Raw genomic sequence first — 23,757 nt, 5'->3', positions numbered from 1 at the left:
TTTTAACTATATAGACTTGAATAATATACATTAATTTATATTACCAAATGTAGGCTTAAAGTTATCGCAACAAATATAATAAATAATGCATAAACATCTCAATTAGTCTTCTAACTTATCATTGAGAACATTTGAAAGGAATTGTAGTTTTGGAAATGCTGTAACGTCATTTGCATTTTGAGGCGTTTTCAGAGGAGAAAGTTCATTTGCTGCTTTAAGAAACGGCGAATTAGAATGAAGTTCACGAGTAGTTCCACTTGTTGGAGTTCCAAAACCTGAATCTGGATCTAGCTTATCAATGGAGTCATCAGACTCTTTATCTTTAGAAAGAGCATGGGATAATGTGTCTATGCTTTGCATGTTGCTATTTGTTATCGTATTCTGATTAGGAAAAATATCAGCACAATCTTGACATAGTTTGATAATTAGGGACTTCGGTAAGTTCATAAATGGTTTAGATTTAATGAATATCAACCAGCTATTCCGTATAATTTCTACAATTTTAACAACCAAAAGACCTTCATTTGATATTAAACCATTCGTCCAAATTTTCAAAATTGTGCCTAATACATTATCTAAATCCTTAGATTCTTCTTCAATAACAAAATTACTCAACTTCTTGTACAAAGAAGACAATAATTTTATTCTCAACTGTGGAATTTCGTACAAATTAGATAAAATAAGTACACCAGAACAATCAACTAATGTACCTAGTGGGAATTCGAATTCTCTTAAATCTATCTTGTCAGTATACAAATAAAACACAAGACCCCTAACCCAAGAATAAGGTTCGGGAATAAACATTTTATTTGATATTGCTTCATTCATACCGCTATCTATGAGCCTTCTGAAATGTTTCCATCTGGCTAATAAGATAGACTTGTGAACTTTAATACTCCTTAAAACATCATCGAATATTGCTTGGCTTGTCATTGATTTATCAATCACGTCAATATACTTATCTGGAAAATTATTATACTCCTCCATAATTGTTTCGTCTCTGAAGGTGACTATTTCAAAATCAGTAAATTCCTCATTAACAAGCAAATTTAGAAAATCATCAGACATAGATGGGAGGTTCTTTTCGGGTTTTGGAATACCCAAATCGGACAATTTTATTTCAAGTAGACGAAGCCTTGTAACATCATCTTGAACTTGATCATAATCGTGGTCGTGATTGTTTTCATTATCTTGTTCTTGTACCAGTTCATCATCATCTCTTTCACTTAGACTTCCCATTACATCCGCATCATTATTTTCTTCATCCAAAATGTTTTCTGATCCTTCATGACTGACAAATGATTCAACCACCAGTCCCAATAGGAATAAGGAATCCAGGCCTGTTACAAATGCATGCTTCCATAAATATGTGCCTAAATTTTCATTTTTCAGTCCCAAGATAAGTTCTATATTTTCTCGATTAATTAAAGGAATATGCTGAAAATCTGCTAGATCATAATAAGATACATTATAGTCCCTATATGAATCTGCCAGTGGCAAGCAAATTTCAATTTCTGTTGTAGGAAAGGATGACGAGCTTACATAGGTTCTTTCGTATTTGGAGCACTCACTTTGTGTATAAGGATATTCATTTATAAGTTTTAAGTCATTTGTTTCTTCATGATACTCATTGAATACAGGTTTCAGCAATAAGGAAACTTCTCCAATACTTTGGTCTCTCAACGAAATATAAGTCATGCAGTCAACTACATGATTCATATCTTTGTCCAACCCACCAAATGAAAATATCTTATCTTCATAGACTTTAATACAATGATCAAATCTTGAAACGAATTTTATCGGTCCAGTCCAAACTCCAGAAACTAGGTCATAGCAATACAAATCGTCTAATGGTGTAGAATCAACCATTCCACCACTAATATAAACTTTAGAACAATCTGGCGATAAGCAACAAGCATGACGGTACCTAGAAGATGGAGCATTATTTAATGCAAAACCTGGTGGCCCTATCCATTTTTTGTCATGCACATTATATATCATCATCAAGCTATCTTTTCTTACTGTTGAGTCTGTTGTTCCAGAAATATTTTGCATTGAATAAGGAATTTCATCAGGAATACCGCCAAATACTAGCACATTACCCTGTCCTATATAGACTGCCAGATGTCCCTCTCGATATAGACCCATGTGCTTATCATCAATCTCCCAGCTTTCGGTTACCATGTTTAAGAGATAGACGTTGCTATCTAGATTATCCAATTCATCAAAACCACCAAATAAAAATATATAATCCGTATCTAAGCAAGGTACTATTGTGGCTCTTGTATTGTGGAGTGGTATATTTCCATCTATCTCGTAGATTGTCAATACATCTGGTCGTTTTGGTGGGGCAATTGTTCGATGGTTATGCCATATTTGCAGCATGGTCGATCAAAAATATTAAAATTTTATGCAATTATTGACTTTCGATGTTCGAAAGCAATTCCTGTATGCTTCTTAAAGGCAAATTGTAAATTGTATATTAAGTATAAGATAGTGGTATAAACCTATAAGATCTACAGTTCGGTATGATTAGATTAGATATATGAGATTCAATCACGTGCAATATTGAAGTGGTATATACGAAGCTAAAGCTACTACCAAGTTTCGTATGGGTCCTTGTCAGTCTTACTGATAATAACTTCAGCATTTGACAATTCCTCTTCTAATTGTTTCTTCATTACAGACAAGAATGCTCTTTCAGTATTGGAGTGGTTGCATGCAATGATGGATGATCCAGTTTCAGTGAAATATAACGCTTCATGGTGGGATAATTCACCCGTGTAGAATAAATCAGCCTCCACACCTCTGAATACAGATCCACCGGATCCAGCACATATAGCAATTTTACTTATTTGGTGGTCTTTGTCTTGTCCTCTAGCAGGAGCGACTTGAACGTAAGGCAAGTTTAAACTAGCTTTAGCGTTTTTCACTAAGTCTGCTAAAGACACAGGATTGGCTAACGTGACCAATCTACCCATACCACAGTCTTCCTCGTTTTGGTCAGGTTCGATAGTTTCTCTAGATTTCTCGTTCAAACCTTTGGAAATTCCATCAGCTAAGAAATCGTTCACACCACCTTTAGCACTATCAACAGCAGTATGTGGGCAGTAAACACTGATATTGTTTTGTATAAGTTTAATCAAAGACTTCTGCTGAGGGTCCTGAGGAGTTATTGACTTGAGGCCTTTGAAAATAAATGGATGATAGGCCATAATTATATTCGATTTAGATTTGATTGCCTCGTCTGCAACTGCGTGGGTCAAGTCAATGGTCAACAAGACACGAATATCGTCAGTACCTGTTTCTTCGGAACTTGAATCGACTAACAATCCAGTATTGTCCCAGGTTTTATCTGCCAACCTAGTTGGATAGTACTTTTGAACTAATGAATATTGTTAATACTGTGCCCAATCAGAAAAACTACTGACCATATAGTCGTACAAGAAACACATACTAGCATTGACAACGGATTTAACGGCGTTTTTGGACATTGTTTCAACGATGATACAGAAATAAACAAGATAGTTTGAAGCAAAAGGCAATGAACTGAAAAAAAATAGTAATTGCGACAGTCGAAAAAAAAATGCGCAAACCCGGAATCGAACCGGGGGCCCAACGATGGCAACGTTGGATTTTACCACTAAACCATTTGCGCTAATTGTTGAAAAAGTAAAACAGATAACTCAATGTCCATATAACTATGAAATATTCATGAATTTGAAAGGTCTTGAAATTATTCACCCTATGACTATTCTATGCTCACCAGTAAGCTGACGATGCCGAGAATTTTATTAAAACTTGGTGAAAACATTAAATGCTTTAGACCCAAGATGCAAAATTAGGGGTAGACTACCCGATTAGGTAGGGAAATGAAAAAAACTTTTTTTTAGCGAAGATAAGGATTTTGATCCTTTTCATAAGAGGGTAGAGATGAATAAATGTGTGTCTTATGTGAAATGGAAATTAAGTTTAATTACATATTAAAGATTTTTTTACGATTATTGGAAAAGAATAGAAATATTATCCCAGGATAAGCGGAATAAGTAAGTAATGGGACATAGCGATCAAGTTAAAGATGATATTATAGAATCCGAAAATTTGCTCATTGGTACTAGAGAACCGAATGATTCTGAAGATTTAGCAAATCTCGAGGGATCGTCCTCCACCAAACCTGTCGGCCTAAGCGATATGGAGGCTTATAGCTCTAGCAAAAGATATACAGTTGAATATGAAAACGAAACATTATATATCGATTCTACAAATTGGAGAGATAGCACATTATTGAAATTCCAAGTTATAGCAGGTTATCTTGTATTTATTTTATTTGGGTTGGCTGAACAAACCGTGGGAACATTGATTCCCAAGTTTCAAGATCACTATCAAGTAAATGACATTCAAACTAGTTTCATTTTCTTGGCCTCAGTTTTAGGTTATTTCTTGATGGCTTTAATAAATGAAATAACCCACAAGAATTTGGGTATAAGAGGTGTTGTTATATTGGGTAGTGTGAGTATGACATGTGCCTACTTAGTTATATCTTTTAAGCCGCCATTTGCAATCTTCATTCTTTGCTATATCATGAATGGTATTGGATTTGGGAGTTTAGATGCAAGCCTCAATACATGGATGGGATGTTTAACAGATTCAAATCAACTACTTGGTATACTCCATGGTTGTTATGGTATTGGTTGCATGATCTCACCACCTGTCATTACAGGCTTGTTGGAAAGAACGAAAAATCCGTGGCAGTGGAATCAATATTATATGGTTTTGAGTAGTGTAGGCGCATTAAATACTATGTTCTTGATAGTAATGTTTCGATATGAAACTGCAAAGAAGTATAAGTTTACTATGATTTTGAAAAATAAAAGAGGTAAGATGTTGGATGACGAAAATGAACTTGAAATGGATACATTTAGAAATCAATCGGAGGTTTCTACTACAAACGATGAGTTGAATGACGAAAAAGATGATCATTCCTCAGTTCCGTTGTCTGAGGCTTTGAAATCTAAGTTGGTTTGGCTCTTTTCAACTATTTTGTTTATTTACGTTGGTGGTGAAGTTGCATTTGGTTCGTGGTTAATAACATTCTTAACAAGGATTAAGAACTTATCATATACATATTCCTCATATATGGCTACAAGTTTTTGGACGGGTTTAACTGTTGGTCGTATAGGTCTCGGATTTGCGACTGCTCATTTTTTTAAGAATGAACTAATTGCTAACTTTCTGTACATGTTCTTCTCCTTTGCAGGATTTTTGGCTTTCTGGTTACTATCATGGGTGACTACTAATTTTATTCTTTTTATTATAGTCTTTTTAGCTGGTACATTTGTTGGGCCTATTTTCCCGACAACCATTGTTGCTTCGTTGAAAATCTTACCTCACAAGTATCATGCTGCAGGTATTGGTTTCATTTGTGCATTTGGTGGTGGAGGTGCTGCTGTACTTCCATTTTTGATTGGTATTATAGCGGAATCGAGTACTTTAGGTTTAACACTTTTGCCCTGCATTGTTCTGGGTATATTTGCTTTGCTCTGTCTTATTTGGTTAGGAATGATGAAACAATACGGGGCTAGATATAATACGAATAGACTTTAGATATATAGGGAATAATAATGTATATTAATTATTAGCTAGTTGTATAACTACCCTCAACTTTGAAAGGCTCTAGATAAAAGTTGAAATGTTTTGAATAATTATAATAGCTCTATGATAATGACTGATGAATTCGTAAATGAATGTAGCGAGAAGTCGTTCATTAGTGAGGTTATTTTTATATCATAAAATCACTATTTTCCATCTTGTGCTGCCCATTCTTGGGGTGTAAATGCCTTCTGTGTAAACGCATGTATGGAGGCTATTTCCTCTTTTAAGGCATTATTTACCAACCGATGTCTCATTAACTTATTCTTCCCTTCAAAGTTTGGAGATACAATAATAACAGCAAACGCTTGACCACAGCCACCAGACATATCTTCCACTTGAACTAAGCTAGCTTGAAGTTTTTCTTTGATTAACTCTCTAAACGAATCTGCTGATAAAGACATGTTTATGTTCGTGCTATTCTAATTTGTTGATAGATTGATAATCCTAATTTTTTTCGTTTTGAGAATCTAAGTAGTGCAAAAATTGATAATATATTACATTAAAGCAGATTATGAACATTTTTAGATTACATATATATATATAATTAATACATGATTCTGTAAACTTCAGCGGATGTAAAGCTATATAAATACAAGAATTCACTTAAGATTTCTTAAGGATGTTGGACATCAGAAGTTTCGCCATGTGATTCATTCGTCACTTTCGAATGTCCCCTAGAAATTTTGTTCGTTTGAACGTTTGGTTGTGCAGAAGTATTGTAATTATTATTTTTCGTTTCGAAGCTTAAGAAAAAGTTGGGGATTTCCTTAGATGTCTTTTCTAATTTATTCATTATCTCCTTAGTTGAAATGTTCTCAGACTTATTTTCATTGAATTTACATTTTTCAAAGAATAATAATAAATCGTCAGGGATAATACAAAGCTCTTCATGTAATTCAATTAATTGATTAACCACCTCAATACCTAGGAAATAATTATCTCCTGTTTGAGGAGGCGATTGGTCAGATTGAGAGGCCTTCTTTGAAATGAGAATGTTAGGTGATATCACAGTGGCTAAGTTATGAATATCCATTTTGGATCCTGTTTCCTCATCGATTTCTGCAAAAGATGCAACCCAGCTGAAAAAATAAAGCAAAACTTCAAGCAAATTACGGTGACTTCTTGGTAACATACAATATGCTAATTGTAAAATTCTTTTACAAAGTAATGGATCTTTTTGTTGTTGTGAAGAAATCCATAAGTCATATAGATTGAAAGTCAATAACGGATTTGGTAATTCACGTAGCCATTTTTTCATCAATGCAGCCAATTGAACAGCAGTCTGCGAACTGATATCAGCCGATTTAAGAGGATTCTTATTGATTTGGTCTGTCAATTCTCTCAACTTTTTAATGTTACCATTTAATCTGAAAATACCTTCTACTGACATATCCTTCTGGCGTAACGCATTGATAATCTCATCAACCACTATAGGTATGCGCAACTTGGAAGGACCAACGCCTAGTTCAGAATCAACTCCGTATCGTTTTGTTAAATCTTGAATATCAACACCAAAAACGTTTAAATGTTTATCCTTCTTTGGATCATTTGTGCCACCAAACTTAAATTTATCCCAAAAAGTTGGTAATTTCCGGGTTTGAATCAATCCTAGTAATTCATCCTTATTATAGTTCAGAATCTGAATTAAAGCTTCAACTGCGATATGTCTTAAAATGAAGTGCTCAGATTTATCCAATTCAGAATAATATTTCAATCTCAGAGAAGAGATTTCATAATCTGCAGCAGGAACATCATTACTCGTATTATCAACATTATTATTGCTTTTGCTGCTAGTTCTATTACGGTTACTTGCATTACTTGTACTGGCCGCAGGTATAGTCCTCACTGATTCCATTGGGGCGTGTTTTTGATACAATGAATTATGATGCTTAAATGCATTTGGACGTTGTTCTCTAGCTTGTTCAGCTGCCACGATACGTGGAATATCATCCAATGTTAACGATTTTTCATTTTGTAAAAGATCAGATGTGCGATCAAGATTATTATTCGTCGTCTGTTTTTGAGGCTCGTCCTTAATTCTTAATGATTTCTTGCTCCGTCTCGATGATATGTTGAATTGGTCATTTTCTGGCTGTTGTATATAAGACAATTGTGATGAAATACTTGCTTTTCTTTCCGTTTGATTCGGTTTATTGATTATATCTTCGTTGCTACCCTCAAAGTCATCAACCAATCCTTCTGCATTAGTTTCGTCTCGCTTAGCCTTATCAGCCTCCGGAGCTTCCAATATAACAGACTTCCTTGCATTCTGCTTAATAGAATTAGAAAGCTTTTGACTTTGCCTACTGGCCCTTAACCGAGTAACATCATTTAGTGTTTTCGAATAGTCGTCCGCCGTCGCATTTCTTGCAGCACTTTCTTCATCAATAATCGACATATTCTTCAGCTTCAAAGAAGCTTGTCTAACCTGTGATACACTCTTGTTTTCAACCTTCATGACAGACTTTGAACGATACAAAGCTATTTTCAATAAATAAACCAACTGTGATAAGTCACTTACTAATTCAAACCCTAGTATGAAAGTTTTGTCATTCCTATTAAAGCACTCGGTACAATACACCTGAGAGTTTGATATATTATATGCCAGCTGTGAAATTGTAGCACGAACTGATGCTATTGGTTTGGAACAATTATAACAGATAAAGCATTTCGTATGCCATCTTTTATTATCAAGTCTGATACAAGACTTTTCAATACTTTTCACACAGGTTTGACATGAATCAGTTGCATTGGTTGGAATTGATAATCTGCTTTTTATTAATTCGCGATTAACCTTGTTGTCGCCGCTGCTATTAAACTCTTCATATATTTTCATTAAGCTAAGGAATTTATCTGTTGCATCAGTAGTTCCTTGTAATTTGTTAACTTTCAAAGCATTATTAAGTCCAATTCTGATAAGTAATTTCAAATAGTGAGCGCATCCGGTTACAACCGCCAATAATTCAGTAGATAAACTACCAGATAACGTTGTTTGCATTGATTTTCTTAATATTGCCAAATAGCTCATAATTTTGCCTGATATATTTCTTGGTTCTTTTCTTAACGGCTGGAAAATGTCCATTTCTAAGAAAGTTAAATCCTCAGAACTTGCGGTATTTTTTATAGAAGTAGATGTGTTAGGAGATGTTGATTTTGAAGTCACATTTGAATTAACGACAGAACATAAATCCTGAACCACATCAAGAGCATTAAACAATACTTCCACATTCAATATTAACTTTCCAGTAGCTATCAATCCAGCTGACTGATTACTAGTGCAAGCATTTAATAACATATCAGATATACAGGCTGCAGTAGTCTCCTCATAACCTGACAATGTAAGCCAACAATTCATGATTGTATTTTCAACATGTTGTTCGATAGCTATTAGAAGTTCAGCCTTCAAATTAGATTCATTCAAAAAAATAGTAATATTTGAAACATTACTGTCATTAATATTGAAATGTTGTCTTAACCCAACGGAATCTGCCAATATGCACACATTCCAAAATTTATGAACCATATAACACTCAGGATGCCATTGTTGGTTCCTGCCACCTCTGAACAATTCAACAAACTGCTTCACAATAGAAGAATGACAACCTTCACAATGCGTTGCATATAATTTGGAATAATGATAATGGCAATATATTTCTCCCTCATGTTCATAATAGCTTTCATCGGACTCGAATACTACCTGACATACTGCACATTTGAAGTGTTCAAGATGGTACTTATTACCCAACGCCGTAATATATGGACCTCTCAAAGCGTTATTACAATTAAAACAGATAAGATTCAATTTTTTAAAATAGTCATATTCGCAAAGTGCAACTTGATATTTTATACCTGTTGGCTCGTCCAACATCTCATAGGGAAAGAACTTAGAAGAGCACTGATTACCACATTCACTACAACGAAAACATTCAATATGAAACGCACTGCTTAATGCTCTAACAAATTGGCCTGTAATTTCTAAACCACAGCCTTTACAGAACTTTTTCTTTTTATGCATACTTTTCTGACGTATTTGCGAAGGGCGAGATTGAATATCAGTTTGATCTAACGACTCTCTCGACAAATCAGGGATATTTGATGACATTTGACGTTGGAAAGGAGGTATTTCTTGAATTGGCGCTTGTGGTATCTGTGTTTTTGACCGTTGATTTTGTATACGGGGTGGAGGCAGCTGTGGTGCGTTATGAAATTGATGCAGTTGATTTAATGCTGGTGATGGCGATGCATTTCCCATAAAATTAGATTTTTCTGAACTTGGTGATACCGCAATCGAATGTCTTTGATTTGGTTTACTTAAATGGTGATCACCATCAGACTGTGGTTTAGACTGCGGTGCTCGTGCGTGTGGTGAGTTGCCGTGCAGCGGTGCTTGTTGTACATGTATTGGTATTTGAGTATTTGGTTGAGATTGAAATGATTTTTTTTGAAGTTGCGAAGGTGAATACAGCCGCTTATCAGTCTTGTAAGTAGGCTGGGGATATGATGGCATAGGAGGAATCAAGGTCTTCCAATTTGGAGTATTATTATGTGCGTAATTAGGTGCAGGTATTCCTCCTCCTGCAAAGTCCTTCTTATCATTACTGTACCCATAACTATGACTTCGTAAATGTAATCTCATTCCATTATGCTTGGAAGCAGGCTTGTTAATTAATGGACTGTCATTTGGATTATAAATGTCACTGGCCTGTAACTTGTACGGCGATGTATGCAGATTCTTATACGGCTTCTTATTTGTCGGAATGTTCTTAGAATCGGATGGATTTGACATACTGATAATGCCTTATATGTTCTTGGTATTAATGTTTTAGTAGTTTAGTATTGTCCGTACGGAAATATTTTAGTTTTAAAAGAGTGACTAGTGAGTTGGAATTTAAAATATGTGGAACGGAATATTGTTTATATGCCTCAAGAATTCATACAAACTCAATGTTATCAGCGTTCAACCTTCCTTATTTGTTGATTGTGGGTTGGAATATGCCAGTTGTGCTAATTCTAACGTTAGACGTTGAATTCTGGGTGGGTATATTAAGCAAAAAAAAAAGTATTAACCCACGTCCTTTACCTGGAACTATCTTCGACTGAACCTTGCACAGTTAAATTATGCTTCCTATTAGATCAACGAGTTTTATCAAAAGTGTGTCAATATTATATATCTGGTCGTATATCTCGAGATATATATCAAACTTTCTATCCAACTATTCGTTTGATTGATTGATTGATTGATTGGTTGATCAACTCACTTATGAGGTAAGATATATATATATAAATATTACTATTAGTATAATATACTTTTTGACTTAGTAAAGGAGGTACTTAAGAAAAGAGGAGTGTGTTTTTGAGTGTTTGGGCGCTTATTATTTTGTTGTTGTTTTGTTTTTTTTTAGTAACAATTTTTTAGCGTGTGAGGATCAAATCGGTCCCCGTAAAGATTTTACCATTCTGCTTGAAAACAATTCTTGATTACTGAATGTACTGGATGTATATGGTGCACTGATTGCATAACGTAGAACGATGATAGTGTCCAGGTTTGTCAGTAAGGAAGCTGATGTACCTGACTTTATAGAAACGTGTTAGTGGTGATGTTTCCATATCAGACGCTGATGTAAGGAAGTAAACAAGAAATTAGAGATTTGTAAGACATAGTATGTAATAGGAGCGATCTGTAGATCAGTGGCCTTTGTAATTAGATTTTAGTGGATTGAGATACATTTAAATGAGAGGAATATGGATCGCGGTTATCTACGTTTCAGTATAATGTAAATTCTGTATTAGTGTCTAAATTAAACGACGCACTAGGCGACGTGATAGCGATTGGGTCGCGATTAGTGAAACATGCTTGTTGCACATGTATATGCATTGGTGGATGAGCCAGATAGAACGTCATTTTCCAGCGGTTGAGTATGTAAAATGTAAATTGCTAGTTGCAGAATGATTTTGAATTTTGTCACTTTCCTGAAGTAGTTATATCTCTAGTGTTGATAACATTCTTTTAAACCTTGACCGGGGACTCGCCTCCAATACCTCTTTGATTCACCAAAAAGTACGCGTCTGCTGTCTTTCCATACTTTCATGAGGATATCTTTTCTAGGAAGAAATTGCGGAAATACGATCTTTATCATCTTATCATTATTCAAGGTGAGTCCACTTATATTGTCAGGGGTTGCATTTTTGGTTTTCGTTAGCACACACATGTAGAAGACAACTTGGCCATATCCATGAAATCCCTCATGTATGACTAAATCGATAATGTTGCTGATTGGGATGAAATGGCTTTTGTTGCCGTTAAGAGAAAACTTCCATCCCGATTGCGAATTGAGCTGGATTCCAACGTCGTTCATAATCAATATGCTGTCCTCCTTTTCTTGTATGCTGTACACTATAACCATCAGTAACACTAATATGGCGACAACAACACCATTCATCAAGAGGCTATTTGTTTCTGTATCATTGGAGTCTATGTAGTCTTGAAAAAGTTTCACGATCGCCGGCGAAAACGTTTGGTTATGTTGGATTAGTGGCAAATTGTTATTACTGAGTCTCTTTATTATCAGATCGCCATTGCTAAATAAACAGAAGCAAAAACTCACCAACACACCTGCCAAACCAACCAAAATCGGTATTTGTAAATACTTGAAGAAGCCATTTGGTTTATGCTTGACCGTGAATTTTATCAAGTTGTCACGATCTGACGAAGGCAGTACCTCTAAAACGTAATCCTTCGGTGATGACATGTCTCTCAAGCTATCATGGAGTGTATTTTTTATACAAGAATATGTCCAGTACTTATCTATACACGCTTTATATGAGTCAAATTTTCAGCAGATTAGGTCACGTGAAAATTGATAATCGTCCCGAGTAAAAAGATGCATGAGCCTCCATCAGTCAGTTTCAGTTCTTTGTTTCTTAACATCATCAATTGAACCCAAGACCATTTCATTCTTACGTAACTCCTTAACCTTTTCTGCTCTTGTCATTGGCTTAGAACCTGTTCTAATTTCAATTTCTCTTCTTCTACTTGCTTCTGCATCTTCCTTAATAGCCTTCTGTCTTTCTTCAACAATTTCAGCCATATGTTGTTCATGTTTGAGTCTTATCTGTTTTAATTCCTCGTTATAAAATTCTAATGTTTCAAACTTGTTTTTGGAAGCATCACAATATTTATCAAAATCCGCTGGAAGCTTCCTTCTTAATGCGATTTCCACGATTTCGGGGTACTTCTTCTCTTCCAAGTTAAACTTCAGCTTAATTTGTTTCCTAGTTCTATATGGGAATAATTGGGCGATGAAGGTGAAATCAGTTCCCCAAGTACTTAAGGCTGTATAAAACTGTTTAAGTTCCTCAGGGGTCCAACGATCAGTATGCTTTCTTTTAGAATACGTAGATGACGTGATTGGGTTCTCGAAGGGGTTCGACTCTTCTCTAGACTTACCACTGGTATCATGATTACGGTGTCTATTGACAACCGTGGAATCTTCATCAACAACAATACTTCCATTTTGCATGGAAAGCTTGATGCTGGTGCTTTCAGTTGGTACATCATCAACATTTAATAAATCATTTTGAACCTTTTTTCTTTCTTGTTCCTCAGGCTTATCGTCCGCCCCGGTAATTTCTTCTAACGTCTTTCTTTCTGTACGAGCTCTCATTCTATCGACTCTTTTACGGAGTTTTTTCTTTCTGATTTTCTCTTGCGCTTCTTTGACCAACTGGAAATTTTCACTGATTTCTCCGATAGGCAACGAGGGTTTACATAAATCGGCCATAGTTATAGTATCGATTTGAACCCCGATTTGGGAGAACAATTCTAGATCTGAATCTTCAACTTTACGAGGAAGCTGTTTAATACTGGTTATACGTGTATCCAAGTCTTTTGGAGCAAGAGGTATCAGCTTGTATTTCAGTCTTCTGGATTTAGAATCTATCGACGCATCATCGTCTTCCAGGATATCGGAATCCTTATCCTCATTGTCACTGGATTCTTCTTCACCGGTATCAGTACGGAATTTCTTTAATTTATTCGTTTTTGGATCAATACCAATGACGTATTTCGCCTGAGACAAATTTATGGCATCTTTATTATCCTCATCGTCACTTCCTAATCTCCGAGAGTCCTTAGGCGTCTGTATTATTGACGCATTTAATGCTAATGCCTTCTTAATACCCGGCCTATGATGCGCAACCAGTGATCTTCTCTTACTTGGCTTGGAAATGGGTATACCAATCTTCATAGGAGCTTGGCCCAATCCGTCGGTCCCTTCGGGTTGAACAGAAACAGTTGGTGTTATCGATACTGATGTCGAGCTCGTTCTGTTCCGTATTATGTTTGGCGTTATCCCAGATAATCTTCTTTGTGCTCTAATTGATGATTGTCTTCTGTAAGTTCTAAGCTCTTCCGGCTTCTTAAAAATATCATTGTCACCATATTCATTCGCTTCTTCTTGACTTTCGTTACCAGATTCTGAATCTTGCAGTTGATCTGGAGAAATTTTACGGGATGCATCCATGGGATCAACATCTTCCTCTACCAAACTAGAAATATCTGGCTTATTAGTTTGTAACGAAAAGTTAAAGTTAGGTGTCTTTTTATCTATCTTTTCTGAGCTTGATATTTCAATGTCCTTTTCATGATTTTCTTTATTCTCCTTATCAATACCTTCTGCTTGGCTAACTTGTGTAGTAGGAGGTGTTATTATACCAGTAGGCTTAGATAGAGAGGTTCCCTTCCTCCTTATTGCCTTCTTTTTAAGCTTGGGTGTGAAATGAGATGACTTTTTAACAACACTACTCATATTTCAATATGATTATTATATATTAACCAGAAGTTAATATAAAGATTGTTAATGTTGTTTACTTATGTCATCTCCTGGTACTTTAAAAAAAAAAATTACACAAAAAAAATATTAAAGATAAATACAAGGAACTAGCCTTAGTATTAACTATCAATCAGAGAGTCAAATCAAGAAACTATGAGAGCCATTGCTAAGTATGCATGGCCAGCTAATAATAGGGAGGATTGGATATTAAATTTGGCTTACTTACCAAATCTTCATAATGGTTCTTTCGCATCATCAACAAGTGGAGGATCTATTAACTTGTATCTGCTACAACAATTGTCTAACAGTCCAATTTTGAGAATAGATAAGGCTCATGAATCAAGTATAAATTCGATGAAAGCAATTGATGATACTACCATAGGGTCATGTTCTACGGATGGATTGAAAATTTGGGATTTGAGGACCTCATCGGGGAAGCCCGTGCATACTTTGGCGAATGCCAAAACTTCAAACTTCTTATCTCTTGATTATTTTAACAATCTTCTTGCAGGGGGAACTGAATTGGTGGGAGCAGACGCCGAATTACATATTTGGGATCTAAGGAACACTTCAAATGTGGTAAGATCATTTATTGATTCGCATAATGATGATATTACAGATATAAAATTCCATCCTAACTCTCGATTCTTGATGTCTGGATCTACAGATGGGTGTGTGAATGTGTATGATCTTGAACAAGAAGATGAAGAGGATGCTTTACATCAAGTTATAAATTATGCATCTGTTCATTCTTGTAATTTCATTCAAGATAACCGTATCTCAGTGTTATCTCATATGGAAACTTTAGCATTTTACGAACTAAATAATACCAATTACGAAAAAATCGAAGAGCCGGCGCCGAGCGATATTGGCGATGTAAGGAAATTATGGCCCGATTGCGAATATGTGGTTGACATATATCCAAGTGGTTACGTTGCATGTGGTGCTAATTCTCAACTGAAATTAGCGTTGCATCCGTTTAATCCTGTATTAGAGAAGGTAGACTTAAGTAAACCTGTTTGGTTTCCTGATGCTCACGGTGCAGAAGTTGTTAGGGATGTATTGGTTATACCAAACCAAAAATCTGCCTTGACTTGCGGTGAAGATGGTACTATAAAAGCCTGGGAATTGCCTTATGAATTACAGTACTTCGACTTAAACTTGAACGACACAAAATCAGAAATGAAGGAAGACGTACTCATGGGTACTGAAGAACCTAATTCAGAGCTTAAGCCTCTTAAGAAAGAAAAGAAGGATAAAAAGGACAAAAAGGAAAAGAAAGAGAAGAAAGAGAAGAAAGAAAAGAAAGATAAAAGCGACAGGAAATCCAAGAGAGACAAGAAGGATAAAGATGGTAAATCAGACAGATCAAAGAAAAAGAAGAGTGATGTTAGGTTCAAACCATATTAGAATATATAGCGTCTATGTATATTATAAAATAAATATTTAAAAGTTTCTACTTCCTTTGACCACTATCGGTATCATTCCACCGGTAGGTATAGTGAATTTTCTATGGTTTATCACTGTTATAAAGGAACGTATCGTACCAGCATGTGAAGTTATAGAAACGAAGGTACTATCTTTCAAGTTTTCTTTATCTATCTGGTGCTTATTGTTCTGCCAATCTTGTTCAAAGAGACCTTGAAGAAATGTATTAATACGCAAGAACTGCTGATGTAATTTTTCTCTATTAATGGAGTAATATTCATCCAACTGGTCCGTTTCAGAAAACCTTGGCTCAAATTGAAATGAAGGAAATGTTTTGGTAATCTCTGATTTGGTAGATCTTTTATGGCACAAGTGAATTCCAATAGTCTCCCGCAACTTTTCATTAACTATTGGCTTAGGAATATTAATATCTTCCCACGTATAATTCAAAGTATGACACGATCTTCGCAATGGTGAAACATAGAATTTGCTTGGTATTGGTGCCCCCTTAGACATTTGTTCCTTCCAGACCATATTGTTCTCTTTGGCTTGTCTAATACCCAACTCTGTCAAGCCTGCATCTGGACCCCACGTCAACTCTCCATCTGTACCTAAAAACCTCCATTTTTTCATCCATTCTTCGGCGGGGTATTTATGAGATGCTATGTTGTGCCATCCTTCACCATGACGGGCTAAAAACAATACCTTATAGCATTCGTTATACGGCGAATGTCTATTTAACTCGTCGATCTGTGTAATGATCTCGTCCCACGAATGCAATCTTCCCAAATCTTCTTCCGCATAGTTAAATAGTAAATCATCTGTATCAGGGTCAGTTTGCTTGAAAAACCCTGGAACTGGAGAAAATGTCCATGGATATGCATTCTTGTTCGCTGAGTCTGGAGCATTTTGTAATAGCGAAATTTCCTCATAATATAGCTCGTCCTGGTCGAGGTCGGCATGTGAGTCAACACGATCTCTTGCGCTTGGTATTAATAGCGACTTGGACATTGTACGAAGCTCTTTGTTAAATAAATCTGATAACCCAAATTCACGATTATATGGTGAACTTTTCACTTATCTGTAGATAAAAGGTGTTTACTCATTCCAGTTAGGAGAGCATCAATACATATAATAGAGGTTTACAGTTTACAATAGAAAAATACAAAATTGCAAGTTAGAGATTTATCTTCTTTGGGTCTCTCGAGGTATCTGAAAGCAAGACGTCTGTACCAGCAAACGGAGTACGCTTAATACTATTTCATTAAATTTAGATTTATCTTCTAATCCACAACATTCATTAAGACAATATGTCCGAAAGTTTCCTGGAAAATACCGAGACACCTAAGGCATTGGAACTGAAAACGTATGACGAAAAAGTGGACGGTGAAGGTGTTGAGAAAAGCACCGAAAATGCAGCTAAAGATGAAGTAAGCGTCAAGCATGAACTAAGTAATAGCGAAGAACTTGAAAATGGCCATGCTTTAAAGAGAGCTAAGTTAGAAGAATCTTTGAAGAATAAAAATACCATAATCGTTGTTCCACCTACAAAGCCGCAATTGTTCTATAGTCCATTGAAAACCGGCTTGGTATATGATGTCCGGATGAGATATCACGCTAAAATATTTACTTCTTATTTTGAATACATCGATCCACATCCAGAGGATCCACGTCGTATTTACCGTATTTATAAGAAGTTGGCAGAGGCTGGGTTGATTCAAGATAGTTCATTATCAGGAATTGATGAAATAGGGCCGTTAATGGTGAAGATTCCAATCAGAGAGGCGTCAGCGGAAGAGATATTAGAGGTCCATTCAGAAGAGCACTTGAGGTTTATTGAATCAACAGAGACTATGAGCCGTGAACGGTTATTGGAGGAAACAGAGCGGGGTGATTCGATTTACGTGAATAATGATTCGTATCTCTCTGCTAAACTTTCGTGCGGTGGAACTATCGAAGCCTGTAAGGCCGTGATCGAGGGTCGTGTAAAGAACTCTCTTGCTGTAGTGAGACCCCCGGGACATCATGCTGAACCTGACACACCAGGGGGATTCTGTCTATTCAGTAACGTTGCAGTTGCCGCGAAAAATATTCTCAAGAGGTATCCTGAATCAGTGAGAAGAATTGTGATTGTTGATTGGGATATCCATCATGGAAATGGTACTCAAAAGGCGTTTTACGATGATCCAAGAGTATTGTATATTTCACTTCATAGATATGAAAATGGTAAGTTTTACCCAGGAACAAAATATGGTAATAGCACACAAACTGGAGAAGGTGCTGGGGAAGGTTATTCATTGAATATACCGTGGAGAACGCCCGGTATGGATGATGGTGATTATTTTTATGCTTTTAACAAAGTTGTAATACCAGTTATCACTGAATTTGATCCTGATTTGGTTATCGTTAGTTCGGGTTTCGATGCGGCAGATGGAGATATAATCGGGGGATGCCATGTTTCTCCTACTGGTTATGGCCATATGACCCATCTACTTAAGGGAATAGCGAAAGGAAAACTATGTGTTGTTTTGGAAGGAGGTTATAATTTAGACTCTATCAGTAAAAGTGCGTTAGGAGTAGCAAAAGTATTAGTTGGAGAACCACCTGAAAATACAATTAGGTCACAACCTCATATCGAAACTTTGGAAGTTATAGATGAAGTTATTAAGATTCAGTCAAAATATTGGAACTGCTTGAAACCTGGAAATCCTACCAACTCATTAGATGATGTCTACGATTTACCTAATGACAACACGGCCTATAAACTCACAAATATCGCAGACCCAATCAGGTCACATCAAGTTGAAGAATTGTTTAATAGATATTCATTTATTAACTTACCTATAGTGGCAGCTTCAAAGACTAAGACAGAACAAAGTAATTCCTTTTTCACCACAGATTTACCTCCTAGCTTGGAAGACTTAATTGTAGCTAGTCCTGATATATATGACTGCTCAACAATTATAATATCTGTTCACGACCCACCAGAAATATGGGCAAATATAAATCCAATCAATGGTAGTATAGAGGGAAGTGCCTCGGTTGTTTTAGAACATCCATTGACTCAAATGATCGAGAAGATAAAGAAAGAAACTAGTAATAATTCTAACATTGCCAATGAAAAAATAGGATACATCGATATAAATATTCCTTCCTATGCATTGTCTATACCGTCATTGAATAACGGTAATTCAAAATCGGCGACCCAATCAACTTACAATCCAACTATATTCGCGCAAGAGTTGCTTCTATATGTCTGGGACAACTACTTGGCCTACTTCTCCCAATTAAAAAAATTAGTGTTTGTGGGATTTGGAGATTCATATCAATCAATTGTACATTTATACGCCAAGAGGCCGTCGAGCGAGATTAAAAATTTAGTTCAAGGAACTGTCATATTTGTTAATAGATCAGCCCTTAAACCCTTGGTACCTGTTATGGATGAATCAATGGTAGATTGGTATTACCAAAATTCTGTTGTATTTACTAGTTGCCTTCACTCATGCTGGAATGGATCCAGCGGAGCAACCGGTACTTCTTTATCTAGAACCAATGGTAGTACAAATAATGGTAATGAGGTAAATGGTATTGACAATAGTAAGAGACCAAGGCGAAAGTTTGGAAGGGTTTTAAAAGCATCATCTGATGGGTTATGGGAGGTTATTAGTGAGCGGTTTGACGAAGGTATTGATTTCGTTTTGGACTCTATTGAAGAATACAGCAGTAGTGGCAGCAGCAACTAATGCTTTTGACTGTATAATATGTATTTTCATAGATTAGTTGTTATCTATTTAAAAGTTGTAAAATATGTAGTATAGTACATTGAAAACATGGTTAATTAGAATGCATATCATTAATTAGACATAACTGGGGAATCTTTTAGAAAACTCTTTTTCTAAATCATCTACGTCAGGAATAGAAATCGTACTTGCATCACTCAATTTTCGTTCATGACCGTTTGTATCATTCTCTGGTGACTTCAAATGAGCAGGTTTTTGAGGTTTAGGTGGTGGTTTCTTGGAACTATACACATCCTTATGTGAATCTTTTGTAGACCGCTTATCTCTAGTTTTCGTAACACGGTCATTCAAACTATGTTTAATCTTAGAGGATGTCAAACTCTGAGGTACTTTTGGTGGAACTGGTCTAGCTTTACTAAGCAGAGAGCTAGCTGAACTTCGATTTCGAGTTTCTATATGCTTCTCATTTGCTAAGGAATTGGTAGTGCTATTATCGTTAATTGCAGCTATGTCGTCTTGATCAGTGAATTTACCATATCCATGTGCAGTTTTGGTGACAAGCAGCTCATCATTACTGTTTTTCATCAACATTTGCATTCTACGTTGAATGGATAATTTCTTGGCCGCTCTTTCATCTTGAGGAGATTGGACACGCGATAAACTTTCACTTGAATCACTCGGCTCATCAGAGCTTGATTTCTTGTATGAATTTCCAGTAAATATTTGTTTAATAGAAGAAATACTAGATCTTTTATTTTGTGATAAATTTTCAGAACTATAGTTACCATGAACGCCGTTACTACTTCCTCCTGTACTGATTTTTCTTAATCCGTTTCTAATCGATAACTTTATACTACCACCAGTGTTCTGCCTCAGCGACAAGCCCTTCTGAGTTTCTTCCTCTTTACTCTTCAAGAAATCCAATGTACTCTGGTCTTGATCCTGAAACCTTTTAGTTGATAGATCATCATTACTTTCATTTATCTGTTGTTTGATAAAGTCCTGTAACGAAGTAGTAGAAGACGTTGTCTGTAACGGTGAGCCAGATCTGTATTGACGGCCCATCAGATCATCTTCAATATAATAACTTAAAGGTCTAGGTTTAGGTTTAGGTTTGGCATTCGTGGCCGTATACGTAGGCATAAAGGTTGACATTGGTCTATGAATTGTCTTTTTATCTGATATTTTATTACTCGTGGATGCAGAATGTTGCAACATCTTTGATTTATCTATAGTTGCAAATGGATCTACCAGCTTGGCACTGCTTTTCTTTGGGCCAACTGAAAGATTGGAGGGAGAAGGTTCTCTCCGCTCAGGTAAAACGGGCACCTTCTCTTCGGTATCATGCGATCTATGGTTTGTGTTATTCACCATATGTGGATGTGCTTTATTGTGACCATGATGATCCTTCAAAGTATAAGGAATAACATCTGGAACTTTCTTAATACCTTTCATTAAGCATATCTCTTCTAATAATTGAACTGCATTCGGTCTTCTCCTAGGATCGTCTCTCAAACAACACTTGATAACATTCTTTAATCTAGATGAGAAAATCAGGCCCGGTTGATTGTGGGGCAATTTTAAAGTGTTACTACAATTGAGGATCAGTTTTTCCATATCTTGCAACGAGGAATGGCTCGGCAGTTCGAAAGGAGTTGTGTAGTAACAAAGTTTATATAAAAAGCACCCCAACGCCCAGATATCCAGCTTATCGTCAATTGGAAAGCCTCTGGACAAATCAATCATCTCCGGAGCTCTATATTGTGGAGTTGTATGCTGCATTAAGTCGTCATGCAATTCGCTAAACTCTTTGGCATTTTTGGGTACGGGAAGATACCCTACTGCCGATCCAAAGTCACATAACTTGTACACACCTTTCGAATCAATTAATACATTCTCAATCTTAATGTCTCGATGCAATAACGGTGGTTTTAAATGATGGCACATGGCCACCCCTATGGTTATATCATGCATTATGGTCAATATTTCCGGCTCCGTAAGCTTGTGTGTCAACCTAGTGTTCATATAATCTATCAATCCATTTTTCGAACAATATTCCATCAACACGAAAACTTCGTACTGCTGTGTCGTCGAATGCCCTCCTCCCGGATTACCAAGTCTCGACGCATGCGAATCAATATAAGAAACAATATGTTTGTTGCCCTTCAATCTCTTCATAGAATCAACTTCCTGTCTCAAAAGATTCAACTGCAATTTGTTCGGAACTGCTACCCTCTTCAAACATGCAATATTCGATCCCCTGAACGGTGGATCTATATGACAAGTGTAAACATGAGCAAAACCTCCTTCAGATAAGTATTTAATGATTGAAATATCATGGGATCCTACAGTCAATTTGGTCCCTGGTGGATATGTATTCAGTGGAGGTAGCGGCATTATAATGAGTGCTATTTAATACACCTTGGTGCCTTTATGTTGATTAAGAACAATTGAAATACAATGAACTCCTACTATTCAATATAGGAACCAATAGAGAACACAAAATGCTTTCGACTACAGACCCGCGATCAAGATAAAAACCCGGCTCATCGAAAAAATTCACAGCTATTATCATGACTACCAAGAAAAAATGAAACTATACTTTGAAGCGGAGCAATTTTTGAGTCCTTATAAAGGAAAGGGTATAGGTGGAAGCTTGCAGTCTCGTATTTTTAATGAGGCGAAGTTAGTGAACTCTCCAAAACACATTTATGCATTGGTTTATTCTACTTTAAAGTATAAAGAACACATACAAGCGATTATTCGGAAGTCTAAAATAAAACAGACACTCCAAACCAAGAAATTGAAAATCAGTGATAACTTGTTGTTGCTTGTTGTGCATGACTTGTTGTTTAATTCTAAAGGTAGGATTCAACTGGGGAAACATCCTATTAAAGATGCTATCTTGCAGCATAAGACTAGATTACAGGCAGAGTTTACTAAACTTAAATTGAAATATAAGGCGAAGTCTGCGGAGGATTTACCGACTTCTGTATCTAGTGACGATGAGACACCTATTAGATGGTTCCGTGTGAACACCATTAAGACGACACCAGAGAAGTTTTTCCAGGACCATCCATTTTTTGCTAAGCTAGAGCCGATTAGTTCGATTGAGATTAAGGAAACGGGGTTTATATATACGGACGACTATATTCCTAATTTGTACGGTATCCATCCTAAGGAGAAGTTGACGTCCACTGCAGCGTACCTTAAGGGTGAAGTGATCATTCAAGACAGAGCCTCTTGTTTCCCTGCGCATATTCTTAACGATGACCCTTCAGATAACCATATCGAAATCATCGATTCATGTGCTGCGCCGGGGAACAAAACTACTCATTGTGCATCATATTTACCCAGATCAGAAGACTCTGTGGTGTATGCATTTGAACGGGATTCAAACCGTGTGAAGGTGCTAAAGACTATGTGCGAAAAAGCCACTGGAATCAAATATAAGAACTTGATTCAGATAACGCATGCTGATTTCACGTCCACAAAGCCGCAAGACTTTCCTTGCGTTACAGGCCTTGTAGTAGATCCATCATGTAGTGGATCGGGGATTTTTGGACGTGCTATAGAAGATGCACAACTGCAAGAACAAGAAAAGGAAGAGATCGATACCGAAAGACTTAATAGGTTGGCAGGGTTCCAATTCAAAATCATGAAACACGCCTTGCTGTTTCCAAAAGCCAGAAAGGTTGTTTATTCCACCTGTTCAATTCACCCACATGAAAACGAAAGGGTTGTTGTTGACTTATTGATGGATAAGGAAATAAAAGCATCTGGGTGGCAGTTAGCTTCTAGAGACATTGTTATTTCAGAATGGCCCAAAAGAGGTTGGAAAGAAGAATTCACCGCTGTATGTGGGGGGAACGAGGAAGAATGCGAAGCTTTAGCGGGCGGTTGTGTTAGAGCAACACCAAAGGAAGATGGAGGAATAGGATTCTTCGCGGCATGCTTTATTAAAAAAGATATATCCGACGAAGATTCCGAGAGACAGAAAGTAAATAAAGAAGAGAATGACATAGATGAAGAAACCGAAGAACAGGGCGAAGAATGGTCGGGATTTGATTAATAGATTCATGTTTTTCTTTATTCAAAGCAGACAC

The 23,757-nt window shown here is 36.4% G+C and overlaps 12 protein-coding genes and 1 non-coding gene across 13 annotated transcripts; 4 read left to right on the top strand and 9 right to left on the bottom strand. All coding sequences in view use genetic code 12, as the record gives it.

Annotated features, from left to right (window-relative positions):
• Positions 1-102: 102 nt before the first annotated feature.
• Positions 103-2,385, bottom strand: DEHA2C17138g (DEHA2C17138p; the record flags this gene model as incomplete). The annotated part of the gene is made up of 1 exon (XM_458434.1): positions 103-2,385. The coding sequence occupies one exon, from the start codon at positions 2,383-2,385 to the stop codon at positions 103-105; it is 2,283 nt and encodes a 760-aa protein (XP_458434.2).
• A 212-nt stretch (positions 2,386-2,597) lies between these two features.
• Positions 2,598-3,494, bottom strand: DEHA2C17116g (DEHA2C17116p; the record flags this gene model as incomplete). Its single annotated transcript, XM_458433.2, has 2 exons — positions 2,598-3,385; positions 3,458-3,494. The coding sequence occupies 2 exons, from the start codon at positions 3,492-3,494 to the stop codon at positions 2,598-2,600; spliced, it is 825 nt and encodes a 274-aa protein (XP_458433.2).
• A 93-nt stretch (positions 3,495-3,587) lies between these two features.
• On the bottom strand, positions 3,588-3,658 carry DEHA2C17094r. Its single transcript has one exon. It is a non-coding gene; the product is annotated as a tRNA-Gly (tRNA).
• Positions 3,659-4,053: 395 nt separating this feature from the next.
• Positions 4,054-5,604, top strand: DEHA2C17072g (DEHA2C17072p; the record flags this gene model as incomplete). Its single annotated transcript, XM_002770184.1, has 1 exon — positions 4,054-5,604. The coding sequence occupies one exon, from the start codon at positions 4,054-4,056 to the stop codon at positions 5,602-5,604; it is 1,551 nt and encodes a 516-aa protein (XP_002770230.1).
• A 191-nt stretch (positions 5,605-5,795) lies between these two features.
• Positions 5,796-6,053, bottom strand: DEHA2C17050g (DEHA2C17050p; the record flags this gene model as incomplete). The annotated part of the gene is made up of 1 exon (XM_458430.1): positions 5,796-6,053. One exon carries the CDS (start codon positions 6,051-6,053, stop codon positions 5,796-5,798), a length of 258 nt encoding a protein of 85 aa, XP_458430.1.
• Positions 6,054-6,265: 212 nt separating this feature from the next.
• DEHA2C17028g (DEHA2C17028p) lies at positions 6,266-10,438 on the bottom strand (the record flags this gene model as incomplete). Its single annotated transcript, XM_002770183.1, has 1 exon — positions 6,266-10,438. The coding sequence occupies one exon, from the start codon at positions 10,436-10,438 to the stop codon at positions 6,266-6,268; it is 4,173 nt and encodes a 1,390-aa protein (XP_002770229.1).
• A 1,201-nt stretch (positions 10,439-11,639) lies between these two features.
• Positions 11,640-12,401, bottom strand: DEHA2C17006g (DEHA2C17006p; the record flags this gene model as incomplete). Its single annotated transcript, XM_458428.1, has 1 exon — positions 11,640-12,401. One exon carries the CDS (start codon positions 12,399-12,401, stop codon positions 11,640-11,642), a length of 762 nt encoding a protein of 253 aa, XP_458428.2.
• A 147-nt stretch (positions 12,402-12,548) lies between these two features.
• On the bottom strand, positions 12,549-14,459 carry DEHA2C16984g (DEHA2C16984p; the record flags this gene model as incomplete). Its single annotated transcript, XM_458427.1, has 1 exon — positions 12,549-14,459. The coding sequence occupies one exon, from the start codon at positions 14,457-14,459 to the stop codon at positions 12,549-12,551; it is 1,911 nt and encodes a 636-aa protein (XP_458427.2).
• Positions 14,460-14,636: 177 nt separating this feature from the next.
• DEHA2C16962g (DEHA2C16962p) lies at positions 14,637-15,893 on the top strand (the record flags this gene model as incomplete). The annotated part of the gene is made up of 1 exon (XM_458426.1): positions 14,637-15,893. One exon carries the CDS (start codon positions 14,637-14,639, stop codon positions 15,891-15,893), a length of 1,257 nt encoding a protein of 418 aa, XP_458426.2.
• Positions 15,894-15,929: 36 nt separating this feature from the next.
• DEHA2C16940g (DEHA2C16940p) lies at positions 15,930-16,922 on the bottom strand (the record flags this gene model as incomplete). Its single annotated transcript, XM_458425.1, has 1 exon — positions 15,930-16,922. The coding sequence occupies one exon, from the start codon at positions 16,920-16,922 to the stop codon at positions 15,930-15,932; it is 993 nt and encodes a 330-aa protein (XP_458425.1).
• A 299-nt stretch (positions 16,923-17,221) lies between these two features.
• Positions 17,222-19,654, top strand: DEHA2C16918g (DEHA2C16918p; the record flags this gene model as incomplete). Its single annotated transcript, XM_458424.1, has 1 exon — positions 17,222-19,654. One exon carries the CDS (start codon positions 17,222-17,224, stop codon positions 19,652-19,654), a length of 2,433 nt encoding a protein of 810 aa, XP_458424.2.
• Positions 19,655-19,768: 114 nt separating this feature from the next.
• DEHA2C16896g (DEHA2C16896p) lies at positions 19,769-22,048 on the bottom strand (the record flags this gene model as incomplete). The annotated part of the gene is made up of 1 exon (XM_458423.1): positions 19,769-22,048. One exon carries the CDS (start codon positions 22,046-22,048, stop codon positions 19,769-19,771), a length of 2,280 nt encoding a protein of 759 aa, XP_458423.2.
• A 193-nt stretch (positions 22,049-22,241) lies between these two features.
• Positions 22,242-23,723, top strand: DEHA2C16874g (DEHA2C16874p; the record flags this gene model as incomplete). The annotated part of the gene is made up of 1 exon (XM_458422.1): positions 22,242-23,723. One exon carries the CDS (start codon positions 22,242-22,244, stop codon positions 23,721-23,723), a length of 1,482 nt encoding a protein of 493 aa, XP_458422.2.
• Positions 23,724-23,757: the final 34 nt, after the last annotated feature.

The sequence above is a fragment of the Debaryomyces hansenii genome (genome assembly GCF_000006445.2).
Source record: "Debaryomyces hansenii CBS767 chromosome C complete sequence".
NCBI lineage: Eukaryota > Fungi > Ascomycota > Pichiomycetes > Serinales > Debaryomycetaceae > Debaryomyces > Debaryomyces hansenii.
The sequence above is the reverse complement of the archived record's forward strand: the minus strand, read 5'-3'. Positions and strand labels throughout refer to the sequence as shown.